The following is a 21892-nucleotide window of genomic DNA, read 5'->3' on the forward strand; positions in this document are numbered from 1 at the left end:
TCTACATACGGGTTTTTATGAGATTTTGACCATTTCATGTTTTGCCATTTTTTTAATGTTTTTTCAGCTTTTTAGACCTAATTCCCTGCAGAGGGTTGACCTTCCGCACCGCGTGCATGTTGCACTATCACATGTCAAAATCTTACCGGTGTATAGTTTACAATGTCCAATCCACCTACTTTTCGTGTTATTTTACCTCCCGTCTGTAACTTGCAATTTCACTGTGTAAAGTCAACACAACAGTCATAGCCACAGGTTTTGCATTTTACTTCTGATTCTCATGTACCTAACATAAGGGGCCTACATATTGCATTTCAATTTCAACAAGAGACACCCCTCTAACTAATGATAATCATTAAAAATCATTTCATGAAATATAGCAACACTCATAAGCCTTCAAGTACAGCAACTCTTAATTTTACAAAAATATTGACGGGTACTTTATCCGAAACTGTCCCTTGCTACCTAAGGGATGAAAAATTGTAAACGATCATGGTTCTAATATTGGTTCTTGCAAGAATATATTACTGTACATCTTATACATGTACCAATTAACTGTGTCAACAATTTTCAAGATAATATCTAACTATCACCATGAATTAAACAGACAAATACACAATTTCATTTTATAGTGTACTTATAAAAAAACAAATATTTTATTTTATCTGAAAAGAAAATAAAAAGTTTTAAAACTTTAAAACAGTCAACAGATTGGATAATGCATAAATGAGTATTAACACCTACCTTCTTTCAACTCTATCAACTGTTTTATTTCTTGAATTAGATCTTGAAAAAAAAAAAAAAAATAAAGAAGTACTGTTTGTCCTATCTATAATATTTACGAAATTTTACAGTGTGTCCTATATACAAATTTTAAACAGCAACCAACAAAAAGTTAATCAAAAAGATATTTATTTGTTATATAAACCAGAACTGAATGCAATATAATTATGAATAATTGAAGATATTCAATGTGTTCATGTACAGTTATAAAATATTTGATATATTTTATGTGTTCCGTACTACAATAAAATGCTTATGCTATGACGTCATTATGAAGTCTGAAAAGTGCAACATATACTTGATGTTATATGACGTCACAATGATCATTTGTAATGTATGTACATGTACCTATGTATATATGGTAATTGCTTAAAACTCCTGAAGATTACAAGAAATAGGTAGAGTTTTTTTTATCGGCTTTCTGTTTATTAAGGTCTTCCGTTTCCAACGGAAGACCTTATTGTTATTGCTTTGTTTCTTTTTCCCTTTTATTTTTTTTTTCTTACGCTTTTTTGTACAAGCGATTTTTTGAAAACGACTTGACCGATTTTCGTGAAAATTTCAGATCTTGTAGATATTGATAAAAACCTTATATATAATTTTTTATTTTAATGACGTCATTTCCGTTCGGGAGATATTGACGTTTTAGTGATTTTTAGAGGGTCATTTTGTCCTGCTATCTTCTCCTAAACGAAAGAAGATATTGAATTTAAATTTTCAGGGATTGTAGACAAAAGATTGTAGATGTGTTTAAAGGCATTTGTGCTTGTCTGGCTTCAAAGGCGTCGAAGCTCGCCTGGACCCGAAAATCGAGTTTAAAAAAACGACGTAATTTTTAATGGTTTTCGTTCTTTATCTCCTTTCCTGAAAATATTTTACCATAATATATAGAGCAAATAAAATTTATATTTACAGGATCTTCCGTTTGATAACAAGAAAAAGGGGCTGGTCCCTTAAATAAGGGGCCAAAAGGGCTCTAAAGTCTATCTTCCATAGCACTTTACTGAGAAATATTTTGTCATATGTTTAAGAAGCAAAAATGTTCATCTTTTACTAATAAAACTATACATTATAAATTTTTTATTATGCGTTACGTAATTAGGGGTTTTAAGGGGCCAAAAATCCAAAACTTCGATCGAATATATCTCAAAAAGGACAAATATTTTGAAAAGCAATATAGAATAAAAGATGCTTAGAATGATGTTTTAAACAATATTCAATCATAAAATTTTCGTTATCTGGCCCCAATAAGGAGATTAGGGGTCGGCCCCTAAAATGTCCTTTCCCAGATAGCTCTTAAACGGCAAAGAATTTCTAAACACTTGTTGAACAAAATATGTTTAATATCAAAAGAACTTTCGTATGATGCCAAGAAAAAGGGGCTGGCCCTTCAATTTAGGGGCCAAAAGGGCTCTAAAGTCTTTCTTCTATAGCACTTTACTAAGAAATGTTTTGTAATATGTTTAAGAAGCAAAAATGTTCATCTTTCACTAATAAAACTATACATTATAAAAGTTTTATTATGCGTTACGTAATTAGGGGTTTTAAGGGGCCAAAAGTCCAAAATTTCGATCGAATATATCTCAAAAAGGACAAATATTTTAAAAAGCAATATAGAATAAAAGATGCTTAGAATGATGTTTTAAACAATATTCAATCATAAAAGTGTCGTTATCTGGCCCCAATAAGGAGATTAAGGGTCGGCCCCTTAAATATCATATCCCAGATAGCTCAAAAACGGCAAAGAATTTCTAAACACTTGTTGCACAAAATATGTTTAATATCAAAAGAACTTTCGTATGATGCCAAGAAAAAGGGGCTGGCCCTTCAATTTAGGGGCCAAAAGGGCTCTAAAGTCTGTCTTCCATAGCACTTTACTGAGAAATATTTTGTCATATGTTTAAGAAGCAAAAATGTTCATCTTTTACTAATTAAACTATACATTATAAATTTTTTTATTATGCATTACGTAATTAGGGGTTTTAAGGGACCAAAAGTCCAAAACTTCGATCGAATATATCTCAAAAAGGACAAATATTTTGAAAAGCAATATAGAATAAAAGATGTTTAGAATGATGTTTTAAACAATATTCAATCATAAAATTTTCGTTATCTGGCCCCAATAAGGAGATTAGGGGTCGGCCCCTAAAACGTCATATCCCAGATAGCTCAAAAACGGTAAAGAATTTCTAAACACTTGTTGAACAAAATATGTTTAATATCAAAAGAACTTTCGTATGATGCCAAGACAAAGGGGCTGGTCTTTCAATTTAGGGACCAAAAGGGCTCTAAAGTCTTTTTTCCATAGCACTTTACTGAAAAATGTTTTGTTATATGCTTAGGAAGCAAAAATGTTCATCTCACATTTATTTAACAACATATTATAATTATTTTATCATGTGTTCCGTATTAAGGGGTTTTAATGGGTTTTAAGGGGCCAGAAGTACCAAACTTTGATAACATACCTCAAACAGAACAAATATTTTAAAAAACATTATTTTGAAAATCAATATAGAATAAAATGCTGAGAATGATGTTCCTAATAAAATTCAACCATCAATTTTTTGTTGTTGCCCCAATAAGGAGATAAAGGGTCAAATATCAAAGTCAAGGTCATATAACCTTGAAAAAATCGCACGGAAGACCTCCTCGTTGCTCGCAACGAGATCGTGTCTAGTTATTATTATTATTATTATAGATATTTTATATATATATATATATATATATATATATATATATATATATATATATATATATATATATATATATATATATATATATAAATAACACAAAAAAACCAAGAAAACTCCTGATGATTTAAAATGAAACTAGTTGAGTTTATTTCGGTGTTGTGATTTTTTTCATATAATACTACGTGTGTGGATTTATACTATTTATATACATATATAAGATAAGATAAGATATTCTTTATTTCCTCCACATTATTGGAGAGTATTATGATGTTTAACATGAAACTATATAACAAAAAACAGTAAGAGAAAAATAAATATAAATGCAAACATATTTATAATCAGTTCAGGAGAAAACAGTATTATTTTTAGATTTTTCTACAATCAATAACAAAATGATCCCACAATATATATATATATATATATAATAAATTTAAAACACTTGTCGTCTCTAAAGTGTCGTATCTAACATATACCCAGCCAGTAAATTTGATATCCGAAGCACCAAAAAATGCTAACAACATATAAACAGTTTATTGTTTTAAATTTCTCGACAACCAATCCTTTCTTTAGGGCACAAGTAATAAATTACCTGAGTGAAAGTAAAGAACACTACAAACAACTTACAATACTTAAAAAAACTGTAAGAAACAATAACAACATGTTATACAGTTTAGATTATCAATGTTAGAGAAGGTGATTGCAAAGCAGCCAATCGATCTTGAGTAATCGATCGGTTAAATCCAGCGGATTAATTACACTAGAGCGATCGGCGCTTAAAGAGGTTCGTTCCTACGTTTTTGAGGTAGCCATATTGAATCACCTCTATTCTGAAAATGTTGCAATGTATTTTAGTTATAATTATATTTATTTTTTACAATGCCAAAAAAACTATATTGAATTAAATAGGTGAGGGATATTTACGTATTTACAGAGTTTAGAAAGGGACTTGGGATATCTTCATCTTGTTCCGAAAAAAAACTATTTGAAAAATCTATAAACATTTCCATCGAATTATATTTGCATATTTAGCTTATATTTAATAAAAGGCTAGAAAAAATTAATGTAGAAAACATTAACTCAAATTTTTGCTTTAAATTAGCTTATTTCATGCCATATCTAAAAATTAACATGGAAGACCCATATTTATGGTTTTGTTTTCTGAATTTATAAGTTTTTTCTATTATTTAAGTCATAATTTAAGTAAAAGTTTGAGAATTTTAAATTAATTTTTTGCATGTTAAATTGTTAAAGACTGGTAACAGCGTTTTTAAAGTGCAAAAGGGTCAAAATATTAATTAGGTGATGAAATATGTATTTGATGCCATGGTTCATTTGAATAAAAGGTAATAAAAAGAAAAAAAGATTTATCTGTAAATTGCACTTTCAGTGCCGATAGGTCATGTTAAGCGCACCGCCGCGCCAAAAAAAAACCTGCATAGACCCCCAATTTTTGTTTTGAAATATGGTTAAGCTATGAGTGTAGAATATTTAAAAATGCTGTAGAAAAAAAAAATTAAGAGCAGGGTCCAACTTCTTTAAACAATTCATATGTTAGGTTCTGCGTGAATAATTTATTACGCTTAGAACAATTACTTTTTGTCGTCTGTCTCAACTCTATTTTTTTCTGTTCAAAATCTACGAATACAAAACCATATACAATTACCATAGTTTATATGATGACAAGCATGAAATTGATTGACCACAAACTTTTCAAATTCATTTCAAAAGTATTTGCATCGTATGTCAGGAGAAACGTGTCTCTGTCCACAGAAGCAAACACATACACACACATACCTCACTACCGGAATTCAAAATTATCGCCCTTATGCAACTATATATTTATGCTTGCAGGCTTCGCTTTTGTTTGTTTTTTGTTAAGTAACAACGTGATATCTGTTGGGTCTGTTGCATCGACGGTACGCAATTGTGATCTTTAAATAAAATGTTAAATTGTTCTATATAAATAGAATCGTTCGGATTCCATATAGTTAATGACAAACTACAACCCAATGTCGAAAGGAACATGTTCATTTCACTTTTAACAATGTGGACAGATCTCGTGCAGGAATGAGTAAATCTTATCATCTATATGATACATGCTATTCCGTTACATAGTTTATATGTTTTTGTGTTCCACATACTTACGAATCTAAATCAACTCTTGTTTGATTTTGCACGATGAATGACTGTGATCTTTATGACTTAGATGCGGATGATAGCTGAATTGAGGTGTCTTCTACTCTTAACTTTGATGAACTTATAAAATTCCAGAAATTCTTTGCTCCCTACTAAAATTATATGTAAACGGCGTGGCCGTTGGACTGAGCGCAGATTTAACATAGTGCAGTGATTTTTGCAGAACAACATTTTTTTAAAACGCACAGAGTAGCACTCGCCTGGTTGCCTGGTTAGCCAAAGTTGAACTAAACGTCGCGTGCTCAGTCGCCATTATGACGTCATGTTTGATACGAAAAAAATTACTATTTTTTTCCTCGGAAATAGCCGAAGGGAGTTACGTGATTACGATTTCTTTATTGCATCTAAAAAAATTTATCTCTTTAATTCATATGTTGACAACAGGTAATGAGATTGAATAATTTATTAAGTATTTAACAGATCAGTTCCTTGATGTCAATGGTTTTATTTCTAATCTGATAATTCAATTAGACAAGGTAAAACAATACTCTGTCCCAAAATATCCCTGATTCACTTTTTGCTTGATTACTCGATATTGATAAATTCCTCAGAATTCAAATGATGTTCATTCAAAAGTATGAACATTTCCAAGAACTTCCTTTGAAACTCCCCCATTAGCTTATAATGTTTCAATACACAGCTAAAAAAAGCGTGACGTCAACAGGGATTTTGTATTGCAGAAAGCCCGGATGACAACGTTGAAAAATTGCACAAGGTTTTCCTAATGAGTTCCGAATAGAGAGACGATGTACACATTCCCCATTAGAAATCGGTTTTCGCTAGTGTGAATATTTCCGGGTAAAAATGATAATGTGTCAGTAAATATATCTTGGAAATTTTCCCTTTCATCAATGTCAAATGCACTTCTTTCACAGGTACATATATTTTTATTAAAAATCGTCTTACTGCGCTGCATAAATATCTTGAGAAAATTTAAACATGCAACCTAACAACAAACCTTAATGGTAAACGCGATGACTTCAATTTTTCTGTCGTCAACTTTCCTTTTTTATGTAGCAATATACCTCTATAGCCTTCATTTGGAGTTTTTGTCTTTCTGTTAAAACTTGAATTAACGGATTTTGTTCCTACATGTTCTTGAGAGTACAACCAAAACTACAGTCCGTTTTCCTAAACTTAATTGAATATGATTCATTTAAGATCTCTCCAGCATCTTTTTTCCCGAACAGCATATGAATTGCATAATCTTTTATTATCAGAGTTAAGTCATGTCAAATGTAAAACAAGCAAGGAAATCAATAGCTTATTCTACGGAAATATGTTGAATATACAGGTTTCAATGCATTCATTTATTTAATGCAAGACAAAAATTATTTAGATTACAAAGTAAGATAGTTACATATCAGGTTGTTAAAGTAATTTGGGAATGAATTTATTTGTATAAATTTTAAACCACAAGAAACTACCGTTGTATATATTATTATATACTTTATCATTATGTCTTTTTATAAACATGTATACGCTATTCTGAACATAAGTCAGCGATTGTTTTCCACAGGATTGATCATTTTCTCTTTCTTTTATAAGTGAATATATTCACAGAGTGAAAATATAAGAACATTGAAAGAGAAACTAACGTCGAATAGATGTAGTTTATGTGATATTATGATAAAAAAGAGAGTAAACCAATGCTAAGTAAACTATTGTTTCCCATGTGCAAATTATAAAACTAAATATTTTAATCGACGAGCCTTTTCGTGATAACTAAAAATTTAATGGTTCTTTTGGTTATGTCTCATCAATCTAAATTAGATTTTATGTCTGGGCGTTTTAATAGCTCCAAAAGTGCCTAAATATTGAACATTTCAACACATTTTGTTGTGTGTCGGCGTGGTCGAAGATTTAACGCACTTGAATATTTTTAAGTGAGTAAGTTTTCAAAGTGTATTGTAACTAGGCATACTTCGATCATTGGTCATATTGGTATTACCATCTTTGGCTCCTTTCAAATTAAACTCCCGAATCATGTTCGTAAGGTTCTCGGCGTAAGGGTAGATGTCACCTGACAAAACAGATTGACGAAAATGAAAAGATTAGCAATTTTCAGCATAACTGCTGTATTTTTACAACTATGGAATTCACACACCATTCACGTTGATTAATGTTTAATTTCTATTTTGAGTATTTATTTTTAAACTGAGTTCCTTTATTATTGATCCCTTTTACCAGAAAATACTCTTACATTCTAAGCTTAACTTGTTAATATTTGATTAAAAGTCCAAAATCAAAATTTCAAGGGAAAAATACAAAACAGAAGCAAAGCAAAAACGACCTCTAAAATATTAGAGGTAGGAACAAAAGCAACGGAGGAGGGAACATCTACTGCTGATCAGTCCCACCCGCCGTGTGCTTATTATAGTAATCGGAAAATCGAAAATAATGCCTATTAAGCAACTTCATATTGAACAAGGTCAAAACAATTGTGCAATATCCTAATTATGTCAATTACCTTTAAAACAAGACGGGAACGTTTCGGTATATGCTGAAACTGAACAAAATATTATCAATATCGATAAACAGTCAAATGTAACACGAAAAACACCAAGTACATAAGATATTTGAGTGGGGGGGGGGGGGGGTAAAAAAAACCTGACAAAGGGTAAGACTTGTCGGTCCTCTTTGCTTTCACGTTTACAACACGAGTCGAAATATTGCTTATATCTTAGGACAGTAACCATGTGTTTTGTTTATCCTGCAACATATTATCACATTTTTTATGACATGTTTATTTCAATATACAGTAGATATCATTCATGTAATGGTTTTTTGATATTTTACTGTGTCTTCTTACGCCACATGACATCATCATTTACAATACGTAGCTTTAGAGGATGATTGAGGTAGAATGAAAAAGAAACAGAATAATTCAGTTGAAAGGTGTATAGTTATAAATGGGAAGCATTTAGTGCTGATTTTTTTTTTCATAGATTAATAAAAATATAATAGAAAATGAAATGTTGGTTTGTAAATATTCAAGGATATTTTTATCCGTGCGCAAGGTTTTTGCATGGCTCAAAGTAAAATTAATTTGTACGGCTAACAATTATATTGTTTACAGAAAATATTAAGGTTAAACATATTGCGTGGAAAACATGTGATAAAAAGAATTTCTCATAATTTGCAATGGTAAATGATTTTTATCCATCTTGTTGTGTGTTTTCTTTCTCTACGCCAAAGTTGGAGATTAAAAAAAACACAACGCCTCATACCAGCTTTTTTGACAAAAGTCGCTGCATATCTGCAGTTAAACCCATGACGTCATGACCACACACCAAAGTTTAAGCAATGTTTTACCGAAGCAGAAAATATAATGTCACAATACAGTTGAACGTCGGATAAATAGACGATACTACATATGGCCATGTATATAGCTTTTGTTTATTGGATTACCTTTATTCGGTCAATGCAATGGGCATTTGCAGGATAAACTGCTAAACTGTTATGGAAAAAAATCGACTTTTTCTTCTTAATACCTAAATCAGAAGGTTGTTTCCTTAAAAGTGCGATTTGCATCGAGCGGTTCATACCACGTCCTCTTCCCCGGGTGCCTTGATTTATTGATGACGTCATTTTTTTCTAAAACTTAAATACAAATAAAAGTAATAAGTATCAATAAAATTCATTCAACACAATTATATACTATCTTTTAGTTTCATATAAATGTATGTACTTATATCTCAAAATCATTCAAATATCCAATAAATTAGAGTTGAAGAAGGTTAATTTTTTTTTAAAATATACATGTATGATGGATATCACTTATATTATTAATTACATAGTTTGTAGTTGATCTAATATAGTTTATACATAGTCAGTAGATTCCATATGAAATTGTCTGACCATGTATAAACTATATTAGGTCAACTACAAAACATGTAACGACTATATCTTACTTTTTATTTTTTTTATTTTTTTTTTTTTTTTAAGAATTTCATGATTTATTTGACAAAGACAAAGACAGCAGAAAGAGATACAAAGGATAGAAGTACACATATCTCACAATGTAATAGCTTGTCTCTTAAAGAGAAAGATCATAATGTAGGTCTATATATTATGCATATATATACATATATCTTTACAAATGTACCTGTATACTACTTGAAAAAAGAAGATAGTGAGAATAAGATGAAAGAAAAGTGTTTCTGTGCGAGGTGGGGTGGGGGGGGGTAGTACATTATATAACCTATTGAATCTAATGATTATAGCTAGTATATCATAATAATGTCACATATTTTTTGCCAGTGCCTTTCAAAATCTGAGAATCTACAATTTTTAAGCAAAATATATTTCTCCACGGATATTCTGTTTTTCATTATATTTTCGAGTGCACCAAAATTCAGCTTTGGAACTTCTTTATATCTACTTACAAATATGTATTGTTTTATTATTAGAATTAAAAGATTATGTACTTTATACAAATTTCTCTCTTTATATTTTCCAAATAAAATTGAGTTTTTGTCAAATGTTACTTGCATTTCCAATTTCCTTAACAACCACTCCTCACATAGTTCCCAAAGTTCTTTTACACAATAGCAATCTACAAATAAGTGTTCAATAGTCTCATTAACTCTTTTACAAAAGGAGCAGACTGGGGATTCTTTAACCTTAATCTTGTGAAGATAGTCATTTGTTGGTATTATTCTGTGTAAAATTTGAAATTGTAGCCATTGTAGTTTTGACTCTTTAGTAATTTTAAACGGAAGTTCAAATATTTTGTTCCAGTCTTTGTTGTTAAAAATAAAGCCCCTTTCTAGCCATTTATTTACAGATGTAATTGGATCTCTTTTCTCCTTAATAAGTTTGTTATACATGTCTTTGCAACCTTTTTTATTGGTGAAGAAGATATTTATATGACTGGGGATACTTAGGCCAGACTTGTATTTGATTTCATTGATATTGTCTTTATCTAATCTTTCAAATATTGCTCTCCTTAGGCTTGCGTATTCGATAAAATTTGTTTTTATATTTTGGTTTTCTATTGTTTATAGACTAAGAAAAACACCCTCATTATCAAAAAGATCTTGTATATGTATAAAACCAGCATTAAAATAGTGTTTTAGGAAAAAAGAATGGTTATTAACTTTTATTTTTGGGTTGAGCCAAATGTTTTCAAATGGAACATTCATAACTTCCTGTCTAGTTGCTTTTACGATTAAAATCCAGCTGTTAAAAACTTCTTTCCAAAAAATATTTTTTGTATTTTTACATAAATTAGCTGTAAAGTCCATACCTTTAACCCATATGTTTTTAATTTTTGTTTGTAATTCTGCCTCTAAGAGATTTATCCATTTTGTGTCTGAGAAGATCATTCTTCTTATCCAACTAGACTTTAGAGCAGAGCTAAAATCTGTAAAATCTATCATTTTTAAACCACCATATCCATATTCCTGTATAATAGTGTTTCTTTTTACTTTGTGAATATTGCTTCCCCATAACAAGAGGCCCAGGGGCCACATCGCTCACCTGAGCAACAATTGCCTTAATTCTGATCAAATTAGCATTACAGTATCAAAATATCTTGACAACTAAGTACAGTAGATCTTGCTAAAAAAAATTGAAAATCTGCCAATTTTTATCCACCTCTTTCTTTTGGTAAATACCAATCCCCTTTTGTTGTTGTACCTGTAAGATGATTTTTCTCTTTTCCTATATACCCCCCTCCCCCATTTTGTTACCCCACTTTTCTCTAGGGTATCATGGTTTCATCAAACTTATATCTGCATAACCTGTGCTTTCACACTAAGTACTGAGTTTTGGACCGAAAAACTTTCCCAGAATATTTTTAAAGATTTTCTCTATATATGTAAAAATTCAAACCGCCATCACGGCCCCACCCTACCACTAGGGACTGTGATTTTGAATTTACACTACCCAAGGATGCCTCTACACAAGTTAAAGCTTTTCTGGCCAAATGGTCTTTAAAAAAAAGATTTTTAAAGATTTTCTCTATATATTCCTAGGTAAAAATTGATCCCCCAATTGTGGCCCCACCCTACCCCAAGGGATCATGATTTGAACAAACTTGAATCTACACTACCTGAGGATGCTTCCATTCAAATTTGAGCTTTCCTGGCCTAATTGTTTTTAAGAAGAAGATTTTTAAAGATTTTCTCTATATATTCCTATGTAAAAATTCATCCACCTATTGTGGACCCACCCTACCCCCAGGGATCATGATTTGAACTAACTTGAATCTACACTACCTGAGGATGCTCCCATTCAAATTTAAGCTTTTGTGGCCCAATAGTTTTTGAGAAGAAGATTTTTAAAGATTTTCTCTATATATTCCTATGTAAAAATTCATCCCCCTATTGTGGCCCCACCCTACCCCCGGGGACCATGTTTTGAACGAACTTGAATCTACACTACCTGTGGATGCTCCCATTCAAATTTAAGCTTTCCTGGCCTAATAGTTTTTGAGAAGAAGATTTTTAAAGATTTTCTCTATATATTCCTATGTAAAAATTCATCGCCCTATTGTGGCCCCACCCTATCCCCAGGGACCATGATTTGAACAAACTTGAATCTACACTACCTGTGGATGCTCCCATTTTAATTTGAGCTTTTGTGGCCCAATAGTTTTTGAGAAGAAGATTTTTAAAGATTTTCTCTATATATTCCTAGGCAAAAATTAATCCCCCAATTGTGGCCCCACCCTACCCCAAGGGATCATGATTTGAACAAACTTGAATCTACACTACCTGAGGATGCTTCCATTCAAATTTGAGCTTTCCCAGGCCTAATTGTTTTTAAGAAGAAGATTTTTTAAGATTTTCTCTATATATTCCTATGTAAAAATTCATCCCTCTATTGTGGCCCCACCCTACCCCCAGGGATCATGATTTGATCAAACTTGAATCTACACTACCTGAGGATGCTTCCATTCAAATTTAAGCTTTTGTGGCCCAATAGTTTTTGAGGAGAAGATTTTTAAAGATTTTCTCTATATATTCCTATGTAAAAATTCATCCCCCTATTGTGGCCCCACCCTACCCCCGGGGACCATGATTTGAACGAACTTGAATCTACACTACCTGTGGATGCTCCCATTCAAATTTAAGCTTTCCTGGCCTAATAGTTTTTGAGAAGAAGATTTTTAAAGATTTTCTCTATATATTCCTATGTAAAAATTCATCCCCCTATTGTGGCCCCACCCTATCCCCAGGGACCATGATTTGAACAAACTTGAATTTACACTACCTGTGGATGCTCCCATTTTAATTTGAGCTTTTGTGGCCCAATAGTTTTTGAGAAGAAGATTTTTAAAGATTTTCTCTATATATTCCTATGTAAAACTTAATCCCCTTCTTGTGGCCCCTCCCTACCCCCAGGGACCATGATTTGAACAAACTTGAATTTACACTACCTGTGGATGCTCCCATTTTAATTTGAGCTTTTTTGGCCCAATAGTTTTTGAGAAGAAGATTTTTAAAGATTTTCTCTATATATTCCTATGTAAAACTTAATCCCCTTCTTGTGGCCCCTCCTTACCCCCAGGGACCATGATTTGAACAAACTTGAATCTACACTACCTGTGGATGCTTCCATTTTAATTTGAGCTTTCCTGGCCCAATAGTTTTTGAGAAGAAGATTTTTAAAGATTTTCTCTATATATTCTTATGTAAAACTTAATCCCCTTCTTGTGGCCCCTCCTTACCCCCAGGGACCATGATTTGAACAAACTTGAATCTACACTACCTGAGGATGCCTCAACACAAGTTTTAGCTTTTCAGGCCAAATAGTTTTTGAGAAGAAGATTTTTGAAAAATACCAACAAACTTTCAATAATTCTCAATTATCTCCCCTTTAAAAAGGGCGTGGCCCTTCATCTGAACAAACTTGAATCCCCTTCACCTAGTGGTGCTTTGTGCCAAATTTGGTTGAAATCTGCCCATTGGTTCTTGAGAAGAAGATGAAAATGTGAAAAGTTAACGACAACAACGACGACGACAACGACAGACAACGGACAAATTGTGATCAGAAAAGCTCACTTGAGCCTTTGGCTCAGGTGAGCTAAAAATTGGTAAATTTCCTTATTTAAAATTTTTGTAAAATCAGAGTCTGGGTTAGGTAAAGAGAGCACCAGATGATTTAATTTGGGCAGAATCAATGTTTTTATTACTGAGATTTTACCAATTGGGGTTAGTTTTCTTAATTTCCATTGGTTTAAAATCCTTTTAATATCTGACAGTTTAGGCTCATAATTAATGCTAGACATCTCATCTAGATTTACAGAAAATTTTATTCCTAGTAAATCAAAGGTTGAGTTATTCCAATTTAGTTTCCATCTTGTATGGTGAAATACTTCTCTTGAAAATTTCTTACTCCCAATCCAAACCATTTTAGTTTTTGTGTAATTAATTTTTAGTCCTGAAAGATCTGCAAAATAATCTAAAACTCTTAAAATACCATCCATAGACTGAGGCGAACCATCAAAAATAAGAGAGGTGTCATCAGCATATTGAGAAAGCTTATATTCTATTCCATCTATAACAATTCCTCTAATATCCCTATTATTTCTAATTAAAATTCCTAAGATCTCAGCGCATAATAAAAAAAGATATGGAGAAATGGGGTCACCTTGTCAACAGCCCCTTTGAAGATAAATATAGTCAGAAGTGAATCCATTTTGCAAAACACATGATTTGGCGCCATTGTAAAAGGTCTTTATCCATTTTTTTATAGATGGTCCAAATTTTAAAAAATCCAGTGTTTCAAAAATAAATTTCCAAGATATAGTATCAAATGCTTTTTCGAAGTCAATAAGCATTACTAAACCTGGTATTCTATGTAGTTCGGTATAATTCATTAAATCATATATGAGTCTTATATTTTCTCCAATAAACCTTCCTTTGATAAAACCAGTTTGGTCTTTATTTATTAATTTGTCTAATAGTGACTTAATCCTATTAGCAATGCATCCTGATGCTATTTTATAAACAACATTTAGAAGACTTATTGGGCGCCAATTTTTTAGGAACTGTTTTTGTTTTCCAGCTTTCGGCAAGCAAGTTATGATTCCTAACTTATTTGGTTCTGTAAAATGCAGTAATTCGTTTGAGTTATTAATTGCTCTCGTAATAAAAGATCCAATATTATTCCAAAAAAATTTGAAAAATTCACTAGTGTATCCGTCAGGTCCTGGACTTTTATCATTTTTCTTGTTTTTTAAAAAATTGAAAACTTCTGTGTTTGTAATAGGACCTTCGATATTTTCCGATTCCTCTTGATTTAGTTTAGGTATATTAAAGTCTTTCAGTTTTTCATGTATATTTTCTGTTTCTATTATGTCCTTTCTTGTATAAAGGTTCTCATAGAATGTCTTTGTTTCACTTAGAATTTCTTGTTGTTTTCTTATTATTGATCCATCGTCCTTCTCAATTAACAATATTTGTTTATTAATATAGTTTCTTGATTCTAGATTAGCGAAATATTTTGTTGGTTTTTCTCCCTGGTCTATCCAATTTGCTTTTGATCGTATACATTGACCTTTTAATCTAATATTCCTAATTTCTTCCAATTCATTGTGTTTTTCCTCAAGTTGTTGACTAGAATCCTGAGTCAAATTCTGTTCTAGATTTAAAATTTCCTTTTTAAGCTTATCTTCTCTTTCAAGAGTTTTTTTTAAATATAAGTTGAGTACGAGATAGTTTTTCCTCTTATTTCCATGAGCAGGGTATCTAAAAACAATTGGTCGCTTATAGTGAACTGTATATTATCATCCGGTACAGAGGATATATTGTCTTTATTGTACACAAAACAGGAGTATTGTTTTTTAGCTCACCGAGACGAAGTCAGGGGGAGCTTATGCTATACCCTCGGCGTCGGCGTCGGCGTCGGCGTCCGGACCTGGTTAAAGTTTTTGTTGCAGGTCCTGTATCTAAGCTATTACTTGTCCTATCTTCACCAAACTTGCATGGATGATGCATCTGGACCTACTTATGGACTTGAAAGACTTGGATGCTGAATCTGAGTCCTAAATTTCAGATGCTGGAGGAGGTTAAGATTGTTGGACCAGGTTAAAGTTTTTGTTGCAGGTCCCCTTTGATAGCAATATCTTAGTTACTGCAGGTCTGTACTTCACCAAACTTGCATGGATGGTGTGTCTTATGATACTGATGCACCAGACAGGCTTGAGTGCTGAATTTGAGCTATAGGTTTCGGATGCTGGAGGAGGTTAAGGTTTTTGGAGCTGGTTAAAGTTTTTGTTGCAGGTGCCCTTTGATAGCAATATCTAAGTTACTGCTGGTCCGTACTTCACCAAACTTGCATGGATGGTGCGTCTTATGATACTGATGCACCAGACAGGCTTAAATGCTAAATCTGAGCCATAGGTTTCGGATGCTGAAGGAGGTTAAGGTTTTTAGAGCTGGTTAAAGTTTTTTAAACAGGTGCCCTCTGATGATTATATCTTAGTTATTACTTGTCCTAACTTCACCAGACTTCCATGGATGGTGCGTCTTATGATACTGATGCACCTAACAGGTTTGAATGCTGAGTCTGAGCCATAGGTTTCAGATGCTGGATATGGTTAAGTTTTTGGAACAGGTCACATGTTTAATAGATAATAGTACTTTTTCAAACTTGCATAGTTGATTAAACTGTAGTATGAATGAATCACAGAGGAAGGTTCAGATGCAGAGCTTGATCTCCATTATCAAGGATGCTATAAAATATATCTTAGTTATTACAGGTCCTAACTTCACCAAACTTGAATGGATGGTGTGTCTTATGATACAGATACACCTGACAGGCATGGATGTTGAATCTGAGTCAAAGGTAGCGGATGCTGGAGCAGGTTAAGGTTTTAATTGCTAGTGCCCTCTGATGATGATATCTTAGTTATTACTGGTCTGAACTTCACCAAACTTGCATGGAGATGCGTCTTATGTATACTGATGCACCTGACAGGCTTAAATGCTGAATATGAGCCATAGGTTTCGGATGCTGGATGAGGTTCAATTTTTGGAACATGTCACATGTTTTATAGATGATAGCTTGCATAGTTGATTTAACTATATTATAAATGAAACGCAGAGGTTGCTTCAAATGCAGAGCCTGATCTCCATTATCAAGGATGCTAAAGAAATCTCTTACCTCACTCAAACCTGCCCGATAGATAGATGTGTTTGTTTATAAATGATATATTACATGATTCCTATGATATAGTATTGTATGGTATGAAACAATATTGTTTAATATGATACAATATAATATCATATGTAATATTATAAAAAGTTATATGATACGATATGATATTGTGTAATTTTTTTTGATATTTTATGTTATGATATTGTATCATGATATCGTTATGTATAGTATTGTATATTATGATACAATATTGTAAAATATTATATTGTATTATTAATTTATTATTAAATCACATGATACTATTACATAAGATATTGCAAAATATAATATTGTATCCTATGATACTATATTGTATTTTCTATAATATTGTATCATACAATTTTGTATAATATGATATTAGTTTCTGTAATATAGAATTATATCACATAAAATTGTAAAATATGATACTGTTATATTATATAACATTGTATCATACGATATTGTATAATATGATATTGGTTTATAATATGATTTATTATCACATCTGATTCACATGAAATTGTATTGTATGATATTGTAAAATATATTATTGTATCATATGATACAATATGTATAATATTGTATTATATAATATTTTACTTTATCACATAATATTGTATCATTTGATAACATTGTATAATATGATACAATATCATATTATGTAACAAAAATGATACAGTATCATACAATATCATACTATATTATACAATATAATATCATATGTTTCAATGTTATGATGTATTATGTAATATGATATTGTAATATAATACTATATTGTTTATTATATTGTGATATTGTATTATTTGATCAAATACAATAACGTATAACACAATACAATGTCATATCATACGTTAACAATATCATATCTCATCATTGTTTATTATGGTATTTTATTGTATTATATGATATATGTTGTAAATATGATAGGATGCAATATTTAATTTTAAATTATTGTATTGATTAACATATGAACATATGATTATCATACAATTTTTTAACAGATGATATGCGATATTGTGTCAAAACAGAATCCATGAATATCCAAGATCATAAAGTATGATTTTCATTTAATATGATAAAGGTGGTCTCATAAAGGTGAAGTCTCATAAGAGTGATGTCTCGTCTCGGTGAGCTTTGTAATCTGTGATTACCTATGTTTAATATCTATAACTATTTGTTTTACTATTTTGATATATTCTTTATCAGTTAATAGGGAGTTATTAAATTTCCATAATCCTTTACCTTTTAAGAATTCATTCTTTTTTATAAATAAAACAACTGGGGAATGGACTGACCTACAGCTATTTTCTATTTCAATCATTGGAGACATATTTTGTAATGTATCTGAAATTAGGAAAAAATCCAGCCTGGCTTGTTTTACTGGGGTTTTCCTTCTCCAGGTATACTTTTTCAGATTTGGATTGTTTTCACGGAAAAAGTCTTTAAGGTTTAAAATTTCAATTAGTCTTAGTAATTCAAGTCTTGATTTGGGATTATTCAAGCTTTTGTAATTCATTGAATCTAACTCTTTATCAAAAATTAAATTAAAGTCACCACCAAGAACAATACGTTGGTTCGTAAAAAGATTCATAATATGCTGTAATAAGTTTGTATAAAATGTAGGTGTATCTAGATTTGGGCCATATACATTTACCAGTAGAACATGTAAATCATCAACAGAAACATCAAGAATAAGAAAGTTGCCACTATCATCTTTAAATGTTTTGTGAACCTCTAATTCACAGTTATTGTTAAAAAGAATAGCTACACCCCTGGAGTTTGACTTAAAAGAACTAAAAAAAGCTTTATAACCCCATTGTGATTTAATCATATTTTCTTCTTTTTCTGTAAAATAGGTATCCTGTAAAAAGTATATATGATAATTTTTGTTTCTAAGGGTTTGAAAAACGTCTTTCCTCTTGTTTCCATCACCAAGGCCCTGACAGTTTACTGTTAAAATTTTAAGGAGGTTTTCTTGGTGTTTGTTTATTTGTTCTACCATGATATAAAAAGTGGAAAAGAATACTGCACCCCCACATTGTGTTGATAGAGAAAGAAGAGTAAAAAATAAGTCGTGAATCCAGGATGCACATACGGGTGAACCAAAAAACATGATTTAGATATCAACCTTGCACAGAGAAGATTAACCAAAAATCATTATGGATCTAATATTTAAGAGAATAATGTGTATGTAATAAAAAGATTAATAACAATCGGCGTGAAGGTAACATTAAATGTAGAGTAACTCTTCGTAAAAGAAAATAAATATAGTAATACGAGAAGGTTGTGATTTGGCTAGGTAGCATCAGTAAATATATACAAGTCGTCACTGTTAACGTCTCAGGAGAAACACAACCTTAAAGCTGACATGAATTCATAAAAGCATTTGGTCGCCATACTAGTTTCGATCGCTCCTCTACTGCCACTGGGGTATATATACCGGTTGAGAAAGTTACGGTCGGTTGCTTTCCGATAGAGGCATTCACATTGCACGGACTTCTAAATGCATAAACTACACATTGTAGTAAAATGTAGTAATAAAGAATAAAGAAAACAACAATCAATGAAATACAAAATATATTTATTCTTTGAAAGGATGTCCAAGGTATCTGTATTATTTTGCACAGACAGTGCTGCCTTACTTCGCATGCACATCGAACACGTGCGTCGTTCATACAGAGTGCATAACGTCTGCATCTTCTTGAAAAACCCTGGCGACACTACATCCAACACAGTAGCTAAATGATAGTAAATCCAAGAAGGTAACAACGTTTCTATCCGTTCCTACAAAAACTCCCCGTTTATAAAATCCATGCGATAATTGACATTGCTCGATCTGCCACAGTGTGTGGTTTGCGCATGTGCGATGTTATAACATACACAGGAAAACGGTCTACAATTATCGAGGAATTTCTGAAGTATCTGCGCCTGGATTTCAGTCTGTCCTGTTTCGTCGTTTATTGGATATATCTTGCCAGTGAAGTGGTTCTCATATTATTTTTGTTAAAACGCGTTTTTACAAGTCTTTTCGTCCAAGGTAACGTGTTCGGGTGTATGAAATTCCTGAATGCGGTGAAGCATGACGAGGGCTCTCGGCCTTATATAGGGGGTGTGTAGCGATGAGCAGAACAATAGAAATCGACAACTAATATGGCGGTAGTCGGAGATAAAAGGGAAGTAATGCGTATTTATGAATTCATGTCAGCTTTAACTTGAGTTACATACTTTTTTTAACGTTAGTAATGGACATGACATTTCCACTCTACATTAATGTTCCACCAACGTGGTGTGAATTGTGGATGACAAAAAGAAAAAAAAGGAACAAAACTAAATGCAGGAAAAACTTACAATCAATGAATCATGTGTACATCGAGAATGAACGAGACTAAAGGCAGCTCCCTGCACACCATGTGACCATCACTGTGACGTCACTCACAAAGTGAAAGTAACAGGATGTAAACATTGCTAAAGCAGTAAGATGATTTTCTCACATATATACGTGTATTTTTACACAGGAACGTATAAGATTAATAATATTTTATACGGCCAACTTCAAAGTAACATAGTTGTGAATGTGATCGTTATATATTAACCATGTTAACGTATATAACCTGGATACCCCCCCCCCCCCCCCCAACGCACACCGAGCTGTTCGTTAATTTTAAAGGCAGGTTGAAAACAAGAGTTGTTTGCTAGAAGAAACTTTATCATAAAATAAATTGAAAAATTTTGTAATTTGATGTAAATATTTGATATAAAACCTATGTTGTAGTGCCCCCCCCCCCCCTCCCGAACATCCCCAGCAATCCTCCACTTCTAAAAGCACACAGTATCTTTTGCATGCATTCAATAACTTCCCATTTAATGCCTTAATTTTACACAGTGTTAATGTTGTGAAGTAATGCGGTTTATTATCGCAAATCCAACAATTGTTTATGTAACAGGTTTATCCGTTGATGTAAAGAAGAAATCAACACTCCTGTTAGGGTTCGAATAACGGGCTTTTATTATCATCACCAGTTATATAAATAGATTGATTTGACCCTGTAAAAACAATATAACAAGTGTGAATATACGGCATAAAACACATGAACTTCAAGTAATTACGTATTGATGTACAATCAATGTATTGAAGTAATTTAACTTTATAAAGGGAGATAACTTATATAAGTAAACTACAATTTACATAGTATCTCCTTTATATCAATTTACATGCATTTACATTTCAGTTATAAAACCATTGCTATAATTATGTAATGCATATAATACATTAATCGGATATTCTAAGCATATGAACATACACATACCATTCTATGGGAATAAGCCCCATGTACTAGTTGAACCAAGTTCAATATGACTCAATGGTTGCAAGGTATATGTGCATTCTGTAATTAATTACACATCTATTACACTATCATAAAAGTAGTTTTGATTAAAACACATCTAGGGAGACTTCAGTTATAACTATTTTAACTTTAACTTATTATTTCAAAAGTCTCTCTCTCACTATTCATTCAATCAGAGAAAAGTGCAAAAGAATTATAAATATGATTAAATACTGATTTGACATTTAGTAGGAATATTATAAATGATATTAATATTAGTAATATTAGATTAACTTACCAAGAAGAGATGTAATTTGTCAAAAACGTCTGTACACCTTTATTACAGTCCGCTCTCTTCAAACTCTTGACAAAGATTAAACTAAAACCCAAAGAACTTTTGGAGGGAAATCGACCAACCAATAGACAAACAAGAAACAAACTAAAACACCAATGAAATTAAAAGACACAACTTAACTTTGACCAAAATATAATTACTGCCCTAAAGGCAACTCTGGACCTTTCTACAAATTAAGTTGTCATGAATGAATGCACACTAATGTATTTTAAGATCAATAAAATAATTATAGAATCCAATATATATGCATTCAAAAAAATCATGAAAATATCAAAATGAAATGATGCATATGTAATATACATGTACTTGTAATTAAATCATAAAATATGAGACTGCTACATTTACCAAACAAGAAGTACAACATACGGTAATGATCAACTGCATTTAGTGTAGGTGACAATTCAGTTGCA

At 31.8% G+C, this 21892-nt stretch overlaps 1 protein-coding gene across 5 annotated transcripts in view; it reads right to left on the reverse strand.

The window, feature by feature from the left end:
* Positions 1–20239, reverse strand: part of LOC105323696 (uncharacterized) — a 168328-nt gene extending 148089 nt beyond the window's left edge. The window contains exons 1-5 of one of the 5 annotated variants that reach the window (XM_034478767.2): positions 20151–20239; positions 9167–9275; positions 8143–8181; positions 7624–7695; positions 745–786 (exon numbers count right to left, since the gene is read on the reverse strand). In XM_034478767.2, the coding sequence (XP_034334658.2) occupies positions 745–786; positions 7624–7695; positions 8143–8181; positions 9167–9263 (250 nt within the window). In that variant the 5' untranslated portion in view covers positions 9264–9275; positions 20151–20239. Of the gene's footprint in view, positions 1–744; positions 787–7623; positions 7696–8142; positions 8182–8282; positions 8386–9083; positions 9102–9166; positions 9276–20150 lie in introns of those variants that run through there. The other 4 variants (XM_066071962.1, XM_066071965.1, XM_066071964.1 and 1 more) reach the window with 4 other exon arrangements.
* Between the last annotated feature and the right edge of the window lie 1653 nt (positions 20240–21892).

The sequence above is a fragment of the Magallana gigas genome, chromosome 9, assembly GCF_963853765.1.
Source record: "Magallana gigas chromosome 9, xbMagGiga1.1, whole genome shotgun sequence".
Taxonomy (NCBI): Eukaryota; Metazoa; Mollusca; class Bivalvia; order Ostreida; family Ostreidae; genus Magallana; species Magallana gigas.